The 14725-nt window shown below is 43.2% G+C and overlaps 1 protein-coding gene across 1 annotated transcript in view; it reads right to left on the minus strand.

Moving 5' to 3' along the window:
• The window catches only part of LOC311101244 (uncharacterized protein C14orf132), a gene marked incomplete at its 5' end in the record, with an annotated part of 32784 nt that extends 28936 nt beyond the window's left edge, over positions 1–3848 (minus strand). Inside the window, one exon of the mRNA XM_084142358.1 lies at positions 3819–3848. Coding sequence (XP_083998484.1) covers positions 3819–3848 — 30 coding nt within the window. The remainder of the gene's footprint in view (positions 1–3818) is intronic.
• Positions 3849–14725: the final 10877 nt, after the last annotated feature.

The following is a 14725-nucleotide window of genomic DNA, read 5'->3' on the forward strand; positions in this document are numbered from 1 at the left end:
TATTTACGTAAAAGGCCCCCTGAAATGTTGCATGGGGATAAGGGCAAGACACATTCTGGGAACTATTTAGTGATTCTCGTGGGTGAAACACTTCGGAAATTGCTTAAAATATTATTTGAAGATGAGTTGACAAGAGGGATTGGAACAAATTGCTAAAAAAAAAGATGTGAGCAAGCGCTTTCTCCTAAATTCCAGGAAATGACTCAGACAAACTATGTAGATCCTTTCATCATGTTTTTGGACAGTGTCTATGGGGGATATTATTTTAAGATAATCATGTTTGTCTATGTACTTTATTATTCCCTTCAAAGGCTCATTTTCAAACTGCTAAGTGTGTGTGTATAGATGTGCTACCTTGTCAGATGGGGGATATTATACTGAACAAAAATATAAAAGCAGCATGTAAAGTGTTGGTCCCATGTTTCATGAGCTGAAATAAAACGCAAAACAAAATCACTCACAAAAAGCGTATTTCTCTCGAACTTTGTGCACATATTTGTTTACATCCCTGTTAGTGAGCATTTCTCCTTTGCCAAGATAATCCATCCACCTGACAGCTGTGGCATATCAAGAAGCTGATTAAACAGAATGATCATTACACAGGTGCACCTTGTGCTGGGGACAATAAAAAGCGACCCTAAAATGTCCAGTTTTGTCACACAACACAATGCCACAGATGTCTCAAGTTTTGAGGGAGTGTGCAATTGGCATGCTGACTGCAGGAATGTACACCAGAGCTGCTGCCTGAGAATTGAATGTTCATTTCTCTACCAAAAGCCACCTCTGTCATTTTAGAGAATTTGGCAATACGTCCAACCGGCCTCACAACCTCAGACCACTGGCACGCTGGAGAAGTGTGCTCTTCACGGATGAATCCCGGTTTCAATTATACCGGGCAGATGGCAGACAGCGTTGTGTGGGCGAGCGGTTTGCTGATAATGTTGTGAACAGAGTGCCCCATGTTGACGGTGGGGTTATGGTATGGGCAGGCATAAGTTACGGACAACAAACACAATTGCATTTTATCTATGTCAATTTGAATGCACAGAGATACGGTGACGAGATCCTGAGGCCCTTTGTCATCCCATTCATCCGCCGCCATCACCTCATGTTTCAGCATGATAATGCACAGCCCCATGTCGCAAGGATCTGTACACAATTCCTGGAAGCTGAAAATGTTCCAGTTCTTCCATGGCCTGCATACTCACCAGACATGTCACCCATTGATTGAGCGTGTTTGGGATGCTCTGGATCGACGTCTAAGACAGCATGTTCCAGTTCCCACCAATATCCAGCAAATTCGCAGAGCCATTGAAGAGAAATGGAACAACATTCCACAATCAACAGCTCTACGCGAGTCATGCTGCATGAGGCAAATGGTGGTCACACCAGATAATGACTGGTTTTCTAATCCACGCCCCTACCTTTTTTTTAAAGGTATCTGTGACCAACAGATGCATGTCTGTTTCCCGATCATGTGAAATCCATATATTAGGGCCTAATTTATTTATGTCAATTGACTGATTTCCTTATATGAACTGTAACATCTTTGAAATTGTTTCATGTTGCATTTATATTTTTGTTCAGTGTATACACCTTTCAAAAAATGATAAGGTGGGTAATGTCAAATGTTGCAATAACCAGCAAGATTACAGGAAACCTCTCAACTTCAAAAGGAATTATGCAATAGTACTGGGTATTTACAGTGCATTCAGAAAGTTCAGACCCCTCCCTTTTTCCACATTTTGTTACGTTACAGCCATATTCTAAAATTGATTAAATAAAACATTTTCCTCATCAATCTACACACAACACCCAATAATGACGAAGTGAAAAGAGGTTTATACATTTTTGCAAATGTATTACAAATCAAAAACACAAATACCTTATTTACATAAGTATTCAGACCCTTCGCTATAGGACTCGAAATTGAGCTCAGGTGCATCCTGTTTCCATTGATCATCCTTGAGATGTTTCTAGAAATTGATTGGAGTCCACCTGTGGTAAATTCAATTGATTGGATATGATTTGGAAAGGCACACACAGCTGTCTATATAAGGTCCCACAGTTGACAGTGCATGTCAGAGCAAAAACCAAGCTATGAGGTCGAAGGAATTGTCCGTAGAGCGCCAAGACAGGATTGTGTCGAGGCACAGATCTGGGGAAGGGTACCAAAACATTTCTGCAGCATTGAAGGTCCCCAAAAACACAGTGGCCTCCATCATTCTTAAATGGAAGAAGGTTGGAACCCCCAAGACTCTTCCTAGAGCTGGCCGTCCGACCAAACTGAGCAATCGGGGGAGAAGGGCCTTGGTCTGGGAGGTGACCAAGAACCCGATGGTCACTCTGACAGAGCTTCAGAGTTCCTCTGTGGAGATAGGAGAACCTTCCAGAAGGACAACCATCTCTGTAGTACTCCACCAATCAGACCTTTATGGTAGAGTGGCCAGACGGAAGCCACTCCTTGGTTAAAGGGCACATGATAGCCCACTTGGAGTTTGCCAAAAGGCACCTAAAGGACTCAGACCATGAGAAACAAGATTCTCTGGTCTGATGAAACCAAGATTGAACTCTTTGGCCTGAATGCCAAGCGTCATGTCTGGAGGAAAGCTGGCAACATCCCTACAGTGAAGCATGGTGGTGGCAGCATCATGCTGTTTTAATGTTTTTTAGCGGTAGGGACTGGGAGACTAGTCAGGATCGAGGGAAAGATGAACGGTGCAAAGTACAGAGAGATCCTTGATGAAAACCTGCTCCAGAGCGCTCAGGACCTCAGACTGGGGTGAAGGTTCACCTTCCAACAAGACAATGACCCTAAGCACACAGCCAAGACAACGCAGGAGTGGCTTCGGGACAAGTCTCTGAATGTCTGTGAATGGCCCAGGCTGAGCTCGGACTTGAACCCGATCGAACATCTCTGGAGAGACCTGAAAATAGCTGTGCAGTGACGCTCCCCATCTAACCTGACAGAGCTTGAGAGGATCTGCAGAGAAGAATGGGAGTAACTCCCCAAATACAGGTGTGCCAAGCTTGTAGCGTCATACCCAAGAAGACTCCAGGCTGTAATCGCTGCCAAAGGTGCTTCAACAAAGTACTGAGTAAAGGGTCTGAATACTTACGTAAATGTTTTTTGTTTGTTTTTCTTTGCCCAAAAAAATCTACAAACCTGTTTTTGCTTTGTCATTATGGGCTATTGTGTGTAGATTAATGGGGGGGGGGGGGGGGGGGGTAATGTAACAAAATGTGGGAAAAGTCAAGGGGTCTGAATACTTTCCGAATGCACTGTACACACACTGATGTCTGTGAAAGGTAAATGCAGTGACAAATCTGCATGATCATTAGGCTGTAATTTCCATCTAATTATAACTGTATGACAATGATTATGCTTATTATTAGGCTGTTAATAGTAGTGGTGGTATGCCAGTAAAGTAGTAAGTTGTCGGGTTTATACTCAATAAAAAAGCACAATTTCCCTAATGGAACAGTTTGCCAGAGGTTATCATTTTCCCGCAGCCATTCATTAACCGACAGCAAGAAATAGCCTAATCCCTTTGAGTCCCGCTGCTGCACAACACCGCGTATCATGTCGGTCACCTGTCTGCATCCAAATGCCACTCACCTGTCCTGAAGTAAGTGAGACACTGCAGACTACTGTTGCCCCACACGTGCTATGATTTAGGCAAGATTGAAAGACAGAAGCCTATCCGAAATCTCATAACAAGTGTTAACTACATTACTTTGATTAGCGTAATTGTAGCCTTAACACCGTGATGTCATTGAGCTCTAAAATATTACAGTTAGAACGGAGGGTTTCTTACCTGCGCTGAAATCAAGGATAACTCCATCATTAGGTTACTGTGGTTCGGAAATCGACAGGCTGTTAGAAAATAATATACACTAACAGTGTGTAAGATTGAGTAAAAGGAAAGCTTCGTCTTCAGCGAGGTCTCAGCAGTGGTGCACTCTACTATGCTTCCCTGGCACAGCGCGCTCTTGATTCGTCTAAACGCACTTAATGGAAGAGCTTTTTTTCCCTCTGCCGGAGTGGATTTGTGCTGCAGGCGTGCATGGCAACCTTGCAGAATTATTGATGCAAGTTTGCCTTTGACAGTTAAACTCTTTTGACACTTCTAACCCCTACATCCCCTTCCTCTTTTCCTTCAGATGTTTTGAGGGGAGGACATTCTATTGGAGATGGATTTACATCAAATAGGCAAGCTCTGTTATTCCCCCATGTAACCAGGGTTGGACTGGCCATCTGGCATTTTGTGCAAATGACAGATGTGCTGGTCCATTTTTAGCCTAGTGGGCCTGTCGTCACTTATAATAATAAGTGGGGCCTCAATGAACAAAAATATGGGCCAGTGTGGGGGCCTTAAGGGGGAAAAAAATCCCAGTTTATCAGAAATGCCAGAGATTATTACTGGTTCCAGTCCACCCCTGCTTCTAACAGACATAGAAAACATGTTGATGGGGTCATTTTAGGCATGAGTTTTCAGAGGGATATTACCCAGATTTACCCTCATAGACCTGTAGTAAGCTAAGGTTACACATGGATTAAGAAATGATGTTGTTTCATGCAGACCTAGAAACAATTGGAAAATAAAATGTATTGGTCATCATCATTTTGATATCAACTATAACCAGGTTTCCATCCAACCTTTTGATGCAAGTGAAGTAGCCTACATGTTGGTATAAATCATTTCCAAATGTAAACAAAACAAAATACACTAGACAAGGTGGGATCTTTTTATGTCAGTCAAATTAATTATGACAGAAATGACAGCAGAAAGGCTTTTATGCGTAAATATTGATATGCACTGATTAATCCATGATTAAACAGTATGATTATTACACAGGTGCACCTTGTGCTGGGGACAATAAAAGGCCACCATAAAATGTGCATTTGTGTCACACAACACAATGCCACAGATGTCTCAAGTTTTTAGGGAGAGTGCAATTGGCATGCTGACTGCAGGAACGTCCAACCGGCCTCACAACTGTAGACCACGTGGATGGCGTCATGTGAGTGAGCGTTTTGCTGATGTCAACGTTGTGAACAGAGTTCCCCATGGTGGCGGTGGGGTTATGGTATGGCAGGCATAAGCTAAGGACAACAAACACAATTGCATTTTATCGATTTGAATGCACAGAAATACCGTTTTGAGATCCTGAGGCCCATTGTCGTGCCATTCATCCAACGCCATTCATCCAATGCCACAAGGATCTGTACACAATTCCTGGAAGATGAAAATGTACCAGTTCTTCCATGGCCTGCATACTCACCAGACATGTCACCCATTGAGCATGTTTGGGATGCTCTGGATCGACGTGTACGACAGCATGTTCCAGTTCCCGCCAATATTCAGCAACTTTGCACAGCCATTGAAGAGGAGTGGGACAACATTTCACATGACTGGGCAGGGGCGCAGCCATGGGTGAGCCTTTGGAGGGCATAGGCCTACCCACTTGGGAGCCAGGCCCAGTCAATCAGAATGAGTTTTTCCCCACAAAAGGGCTTTATTACAGACAGAAATACTCCTCAGTTTCAACAGCTGTCCGGGTTGCTGGTCTCAGATGATCCCGCAGGTGAAGAAGCCGGATGTGGAGGTCCTTGGCTGGTGTGGTTACACGTTGTCTGCGGTTGTGAGGCAAGTTGGACATACTGCCAAATTCTCTAAAACTATGTTGGATGCGGCTTATGGTAGAGAAATTAACATTAAACAGCTCTGGTGGACATTCCTGCAGTCAGCATGCCAATTGCATGCTCCCGCAAAACCTGAGACATCTGTGGCATTTTGTTGTGTGACAAAACTACACATTTTAGAGTGCACTTTTATTGTTCCCAGCACAAGGTGCACCTGTGTAACGATAATGCTGTTTAATTAGCTTCTTGATATGCCACACCTGTCAGAGGGATGGATTATCTTGGCAAAGGAGAAATGCTCACTAACAGGGATGTAAAGACATTTATGCACAAAATTTTAGATAAATACATTTTTGTGCGAATGGAAAATATCTGGGATCTTTTATTTCAGCTCATGAAACATGGGACCAATACTTCACATGTTGCGTTTATATTTTTGTTCAGTATATATTTTTTCTGATACCTTAACGATAAAGCCTTGTCTTCCTATTTTATTTGATTCAGCAGCCCTAGCGCCGGGAAGGCAAAGTGTTCCCATTTTGAGCCATTTCATCAATCAATCAATCACATTTACTTATGAAGCCCTTCTTACATCAGCAGATGTCACAAAGTGCTATACACAAACCCAGCCTAAAACCCAAACAACAAGAAATGCAGATGTAGAAGCACGGTGGCTAGGAAAAACATCCTAGAAAGGCAGGAACCTATACAGAAACCTAGAGAGCAACCAGGCTCTGAGGGGTGGCCCGTCCTCTTCTGGCTGTTCCGGGTGGAGATTCAAAGAGTACATGGCCATTAAGGCCAGATTGTTCTTCAAGATGTTCAAATGTTCATAGATGACCAGTAGGGTCAAATAATAATCACAGTGGTAGTAGAGGGTGCAACAGGTCAGTACCTCAGGAGTAAATGTCAGTTGGCTTTTAATAGCCAAGCATTCAAAGGTCGAGACAACAGGTGCGGTAGAGAGAGAGAGTCGAAAACAGCAGGTCAGGGGGCAATGTAGCACGTCCGGTGAACAGGTCAGGGTTCCATAGCCCCAGGCAGAACAGTTGAAACTGGAGCAGCAGCTCGACCAGGTGGACTGGGGACAGCCAGGAGTCATCAGGCCAGGTAGTCCTGAGGCATGGTCCTAGGGCTCAGGTCCTCCGGGAGGGGAGGGAGAGAGGGAGAATTAGAGGGAGCACACTTAAATTCACACAGGACACCAGATAAGGCAGGAGAATTACACCAGATATAACAGACTGACCCTAGCCCCCCGGCACATAGACTATAGCAGCATAGATACTGCAGGCTGAGACGGGGGGGGGGGCAACCAGGCAGGATAGAACCTCACCCACTTTGCCAAAGCACAGCCCCCACACCACTAGAGGGATATCAACAGACCACCAACTTACTATCCTGAGACAAGGCTGAGTATAGCCCACAAAGATCTCCTCCACCGCACAAGCCCGAGGGGGCGCAAAACCAGACAGGAAGATCACGTCAGTGACTCAACCCACTCAAGTGATGCACCCCTCCTAGGGACGTCATGGAAGAGCACTAGTAAGCCAGCGATTCAGCCCCCATAATAGGGTCAGAGGCAGAGAATCCCAGTGGAGAGAGCGGAGCCGGCAAGGCAGAGACAGCAAGGGTGGTTCTTCGCTCTAGTGCCTTGCTGTTCACCTTCACACCCCTGGGCCAGACTACACTCAATCATAGGACCTACTGAAGAGATGAGTCTTCAGTAAAGAATTAAAGGTTGAGAACGAGTCTGCGTCTCTCCCATGGATAGGCAGACCATTCCATAAAAATGGAGCACTATAGGTGAAAGCCCGGCCTCCAGCTGTTTGCTTCGAAATTCTAGGGACAATAAGGAGGCCTGCATCTTGTGACCGTAGCGTACGTGTAGGTTGGTACGGCAGGACCAAATCGAAGAGATAGGTAGGAGCAAGCCCATGTAATGCTTTGTAGGTTAGAAGTAAACCTTGAAATCAGCCCTAGCCTTAACAGGAAGACAGAGGCTAGCACTGGAGTAATAGGATCACATTTTTTGGTTCTAGTCAAGATTCTAGCAGCCGTGTTTAGCACTAACTGAAGTTTATTTAGTGCTTTATCCGGGTAGCCGGAGAGTAGAGCACTGCAGTAGTCTAATCTAAAAGTGACAAAAGCATGGATTAGCTTTCTGCATCATTTTTGGACAAAAAGTTTCTGATTTTTGCAATGTTACGAAGATGTAAAATAGCTATCCTTGAAATATTCTTGATACGTTCGTCAAAAGAGAGATCAGGGTCCAGAGTAACGCTGAGGTCCTTCATAGTTTTATTTGAGACGACTGTATAAACATCAAGATTAATTGTCAGATCCAACAGCAGATATCTTTGTTTCTTGGGACCTAGAACTAGCATCTCTGTTTTGTCCGAGTTTAAAAGTAAAACATTTGCCGCCATCCACTTCCTTATGTCTGAAACACAGGCTTCCAGGGTAGGCAATTTTGGGGCTTCGCCATGTTTCATCGAAATGTACAGCTGTGTGTCGTCCGCATAGCAATGAAAGTTGACATCTACCAAGAGGTAGAATATATAGTGAAAACAATGGGTCTGAAGGTAGGACTCTGCCTACCCGGCAGGCCCAGAGAGGAAATCAAGCTCACCTATAGGTCTACCGCTGGCCAGTCGGATACACTATATATCCAAAAGTATGTGGACACAGCTTCTAATTAGTGGATTTGGCTATTTAAGCCACACCGTTGGTGACAGGTGTATAAAATTGAGCACACCGCCATGCAATCTCCATAGACAAACATTGGCAGTAGAATGGCCTTACTGAAGAGCTCAGTGACTTTCAATGTGGCACATAGGATGCCACCTTTCCAACAAGTCAGTTCGTCAAATTTCTGCCCTGCTTGAGCTGCCCCGGTCAACTGTAAGTGCTGTTATTGTGAAGTGGAAATGTCTTGGAGCAACAACGACTCAGCCGCAAAGTGGTAGGCCACACAAGCTCACAGAACGGGACTGGCGAGTGCTGATGTGCGTAGCACGTAAAAATTATTTGTCCTCGGTTGCAACACTCACTACAGAGTTCCAAACTGCCTTGGGAAGCAACGTCAGCACAACAACCATTTATCAGGAGCTTCATGAATTGGGTTTCCATAGCCGGGCAGCTGCACACAAGCCTCTGGAGAGATGAATCACGTTTCACCATCTGCCAGTCCGATGGACTAATCTGGGTTTAGCGGATGCCAGAAGAACACTACCTGCCCCAATGCATAGTGCCAAATGTAAAGTTTGGTGGAGGAGGAATAATGGTCTGGGGCTGTTTTTCATGGTTCGGGCTAGTTCCAGTGAAGGGAAATCTTAACGCTACAGCATACAATGACATTTTAGACGATTCTGTGCTTCCAACTTTGTGGCAACAGTTTGGGGAAGGCCCTTTCCTGTTTCACCATGACAATGCCCCCGAGCACAAAGTGAGGTCCATACAGAAATGGTTTGTCGAGGGCCTCCCGAGTGGCGCAGCGGTCTAATAATAATAATAATAATAATAATAATATGCCATTTAGCAGACGCTTTTCTCCAAAGCAACTTACAGTCATGTGTGCATACATTTTTACGTATGGGTGGTCCCGGGGATCGAACCCACTACCCTGGCGTTACAAGCACCATGCTCTACCAATTGAGCTACAGAGCTCTACCAATTGAGCTACAGAGGTCTAAGGCGCTGCATCGCGGTGTTGAGTTGTCACTACAGTCTGGGGTTCGATCCCAGGCTGTGTTACAGCCGGCCGTGACCGGGAGTCTCATAGGGCGGAGCAAATTGGCCCAGGGTCGGGAGGGTTTGACCGGGGGGCTTTCCTTGGCTCATCACGCTCTAGCGACTCCTTGTGGCGGGCCGGGAGCATGCAAGTTTCCTCCGACACATTGGTGCGGCTAGCATCCGGGTTAAGCGAGTGGGTGTTTAGAAGCAGCGGGTTTTGTTTCGGAGGACGCATGACTCGACCTTTGCCTCTCCCAAGCCCGTTGGGGAGTTGCAGCGATGAGACAAGATTGGATCGCAATTGGATATCAATATACAGTGCAGTTTTTTCTATTTTGTTGCATTGCAACCTGTAATTTAAATTGATTTTTATTTGGATTTCATGTAATGGACATTCACAAAATAGTCCAAATTGGTGAAGTGAAATGAAAGAAATAACTTGTTAACGGAAGAGCATATGTATTCACCCCCTTTGCTATGAAGCCCCTAAATAAGATCTGGTGCAACCAATTACCTTCAGAAGTCACATCATTAGTTAAATAAAGTCCACCTGTTTGTAATCTAAGTGTCACATGATCTGTCACATGATCTCAGTATCTATACACCTGTTCTGAAAGGCCCCAGAGTCTGCAACACCACTAAGCAAGGGGCACCACCAAGCAAGCGGCACCATGAAGAACAAGGAGCTCTCCAAACAGGTCAGGGACAAAGTTGTGGAGAAGTACAGATCAGGGTTGGGTTATAAAATAATATCTGAATCTTTGAACATCTCATGGAGCACCATTAAATTCATTATTAAAAAATTGAAAGAATATGGCACCACAACAAACCTGCCAAGAGAGGGCCGCCCACCAAAGCTCACGGACAAGGCAAGGAGGGCATTAATCAGAGAGGCAACAAAGAGACCAAAGATAATCCTGAAGGAGCTACAAAGCTCCACAGCGGAGGTTGGAGTATCTGTCCATAGGACCACTTTAAGCCGTACACTCCACAGAGCTGGGCTTTACGGAAGAGTGGCCAGAAAAAAGCCATTGCTTAAAGAAAAAAAATAAGCAAACACGTTTGTGTTCGCCAAAAGACATGTGGGAGACTCCCCAAACATATGCAAGAAGGTACTCTGGTCAGAAGAAACTAAAATTGAGCTTTTTGGACATCAAGGAAAACACTATGTCTGGCGAAACCCAACACCTCTCATCAACCCGAGAACACCATCCCCAGAGTGAAGCATGGTGGTGGCAGCATCATGCTGTGGGGATGTTTTTCATCGGCAGGGACTGGGAAACTGGTCAGAATTGAAGGAATGATGGATGGCGCTAAATACAGGGAAATTCTTGAGGGAAACCTATTTCAGTCTTCCAGAGATTTGAGACTGGGACGGAGGTTCACTTTCCAGCAGGACAATGACCCTAAGCATACTGCTAAAATAACACCTTGAGTGGTTTAAGGGGAAACATAAACATTTCTTGGAATGGCCCAGACCTCAATCCAATGGAGAATCTGTGGTATGACTTAAAGATTGCTGTACACCAGCGGAACCCATCCAACTTGAAGGAGCTGGAGCAGTTTTGCCTTGAAGAATGGGCAAAAATCCCAGTGGCAAGATGTGCCAAGCTTATAGAGACATACCCCAAGATACTTGCAGCTGTAATTGCTGCAAAAGGTGGCTCTACAAAGTATTGACTTTGGTGGGTGAATAGTTATAAACACTCAAGTTCTTATTTTTATTTTATTTTTTAATTTCATTTGGGGGTAGATCAGCTTAATATTGCAGATATATTGTAACTTCCATCAATGTAATTGTCTGCATCACTTCCCCCATGTTTTTTATATATCTACTCTCCTTTATTCCTTTTCAACCCCGCCATTCTTTAACTACTTGGGGTAAATTAGTGAACAACAATGCCCAGGCCTCTACTTCCAGCCTATACTTACTATCTACACCTTATGGACACAGTCAATTTTACAATAATTCTATTTTATTTGTTTTTGCTCCTGAACTTCTTCTACTCTCAACCTCTCCGATCATTTTCATGATGTCCATCCGGTTTGCTTCTATATGCCATATCTTTCTAACTGTGCTCTTTCCCAAAAGCTCCCAACATACAACCTATATACTTATTATGGACACAGTATGCTTACATTATTAGTTATCTTGTTATTATTTGTTGTTATTTGTTATTAGTCCCATCCTTCAACTCCATTCAATACCTCCCATCTACAGTGGAAGGAACAAGTATTTGATACACTGCCGATTTTGCAGGTTTTCCTACTTACAAAGCATGTAGAGGTCTGTAATTTTGATCATAGGTACACTTCAACAGTGAGAGACGGAATCTAAAACAAAAATCCAGAAAATCACATTGTATGATTTTTAAGTAATTAATTTGCATTTTATTGCATGACATAAGTATTTGATACATCAGAAAATCAGAACTTAATATTTGGTACAGAAACCTTTGTTTGCTATTACAGAGATCATACGTTTCCTGTAGGTCTTGACCAGGTTTGCACACACTGCAGCAGGGATTTTGGCCCACTCCTCCATACAGACCTTCTCCAGATCCTTCAGGTTTCGGGGCTGTCGCTGGGCAATACGGACTTTCAGCTCCCTCCAAAGATTTTCTATTGGGTTCAGGTCTGGAGACTGGCTAGGCTACTCCAGGACCTTGAGATGCTTCTTACGGAGCCACTCCTTAGTTGCCCTGGCTGTGTGTTTCGGGTCGTTGTCATGCTGGAAGACCCAGCCACGACCCATCTTCAATGCTATTACTGAGGGAAGGAGGTTGTTGGCCAAGATCTCGCGATACATGGCTCCATCCATCCTGCCCTCAATATGGTGCAGTCATCCTGTCCCCTTTGCAGAAAAGCATCCCCAAAAATGATGTTTCCACCTCCATGCTTCACGGTTGGGATGGTGTTCTTGGGGTTGTACTCATCCTTCTTCTTCCTCCAAACACGGCGAGTGGAGTTTAGACCAAAAAGCTCTATTTTTGTCTCATCAGACCACAAGGCATTCTCCCATTCCTCCTCTGGATCATCCAGATGGTCAATGGCAAACTTCAGACGGGCCTGAACATGCGCTGGCTTGAGCAGGGGGACCTTGCGTGCGCTGCAGGATTTTAATCCATGACGGCGTAGTGTGTTACTAATGGTTTTCTTTGAGACTGTGGTCCCAGCTCTCTTCAGGTCATTGACCAGGTCCTGCCGTGTAGTTCTGGACTGATCCCTCACCTTCCTCATGATCATTGATGCCCCACGAGGTGAGATCTTGCATGGAGCCCCAGACCGAGGGTGATTGACCGTCATCTTGAACTTCTTCCATTTTCTAATAATTGCGCCAACAGTTGTTGCCTTCTCACCAAGCTGCTTGCCTATTGTCCTGTAGCCCATCCCAGCCTTGTGCAGGTCTACAATTTTATCCCTGATGTCCTTACACAGCTCTCTGGTCTTGGCCATTGTGGAGAGGTTGGAGTCTGTTTGATTGAGTGTGTGGACAGGTGTCTTTTATACAGGTAACGAGTTCAAACAGGTGCAGTTAATACAGGTAATGAGTGGAGAACAGGAGGGCTTCTTAAAGAAAAACGAACAGGTCTGTGAGAGCCGGAATTCTTACTGGTTGGTAGGTGATCAAATACTTATGTCATGCAATAAAATGCAAATAAATTACTTAAAAATCATACAATGTGATTTTCTGGATTTTGTTTTAGATTCCGTCTCTCACAGTTGAAGTGTACCTATGATAAAAATTACAGATCTCTACATGCTTTGTAAGTAGGAAAACCTGCAAAATCGGCAGTGCATCAAATACTTGTTCTCCCCACTGTATCTCTTAACACCATCCATATAGAATTTCTATTTGCCATATATATTTCAACCGTACTGTGATGTTTTATATAAGTTCTGAACCTTTCTATTCTCATTGCTCCTACAGATTGTGAATTAAAAATAAACATTTTTGCTAAAAGTATTATTATATTATTGATCGATTGACTATGACTTTTCAGATCACCCAGTAATGCTATCTGCAAGGTTAGCTCCAGGTAAATATTGCAATCCTTTAGCCATTCCTGCACCTGTGTCCAAAAACAAGCTACAAATGGACAGAACCAAAACAAATGATCTAATGATTCTGTCTCTTCACAGCAAAATCTGCAGAGCTTGGAAGATTGTATCCCCCATATAAATAACATTCTATTGGTAGCATGAATTTTATATAATAATTTAAATTGAAAGATTCAAATTTTTGAATCCGGTGTCGTTTTGCGTGTCAGTTCATGAACACTATGCCATGGGATCGGTACGTCAAAAATATCTTCCCAACTATTTTGCAATCTATATGGGACGGCTGTCAATCCTTTGGTCCTTAAGTGAACTGATATACTTTTTTATTTATCACAGTTTTCCTTAACCAATTATGTTCTTTAATGCAAGGCCGACAGACAAGTTCCTTACTTTCTCCCCCTTCCACTTTCCTCTTCCACTTTTACGGTAAGGCTGCAATTATTTGATTGTAATTTTGGGTAGAGCAGACATTTCCAAATGTTTTTGTTAGCTGCATGTGCGACATAACTCCACCAGTCCTACCGATGATATCATTTACGAAGATTATACATTTTTTTAACATTCTGTCCAAAAATAAAGTTTTTTTGTCAATTAGTATATTTGAATTTAACCACAATATTTGTTGAATTTTTTGTTCTGTCGTTTCTGGAGGATTAAATTGAAATTGCAACCAACTTTCTATGGCTTGTTTTAGAAATAGTGATATTTGGGAGATTATTTCCTTTTCAAATAACTGAAAATGAGTGGTTCTAATCTGAATAAAGGGAAAAAGGCCATTCTTGAACATTGGGTGAGACAATCTTACTAATTTGCTTGAGAACCAGTTCGGATTTAAGTATAACTTTTGTATGACTGAAGCTTTTAGTGATAGGTCTAATGCTTTAATATTTAATAATTTCTGTCCTCCGAATTCATATTCATTATATAAATAGGCCCTTTTAATTTTGTCTGGCTTGCCGTTCCAAATAAAATTGAATATTTTTTTCTCATATAATTTAAAAAACTGTTCGCTAGGCGTAGGCAAAACCATAAGAAAATTGGTAAACTGGGATAATACTAAAGAGTTAAATCAGAGTTATTTTTCCACAAATTGACAGGTCTCGCTACCTTTCCATGGTAGCGAGATCTTATCTATTTTTGCTAACTTTCTATTAAAATGTATTGAAGTGAGATCATTTATTTCCTTTGGGATATGTATTCCGAGTATATCCACATCACCATCAGACCATTTTATTGGTAAACTACATGGTAATGTAAAAATTATATTTTTTAGTGATCCAATAC

This window comes from Coregonus lavaretus, assembly GCF_964263955.1.
Source record: "Coregonus lavaretus genome assembly, chromosome: 26".
In the NCBI taxonomy this organism is placed as follows: domain Eukaryota; kingdom Metazoa; phylum Chordata; class Actinopteri; order Salmoniformes; family Salmonidae; genus Coregonus; species Coregonus lavaretus.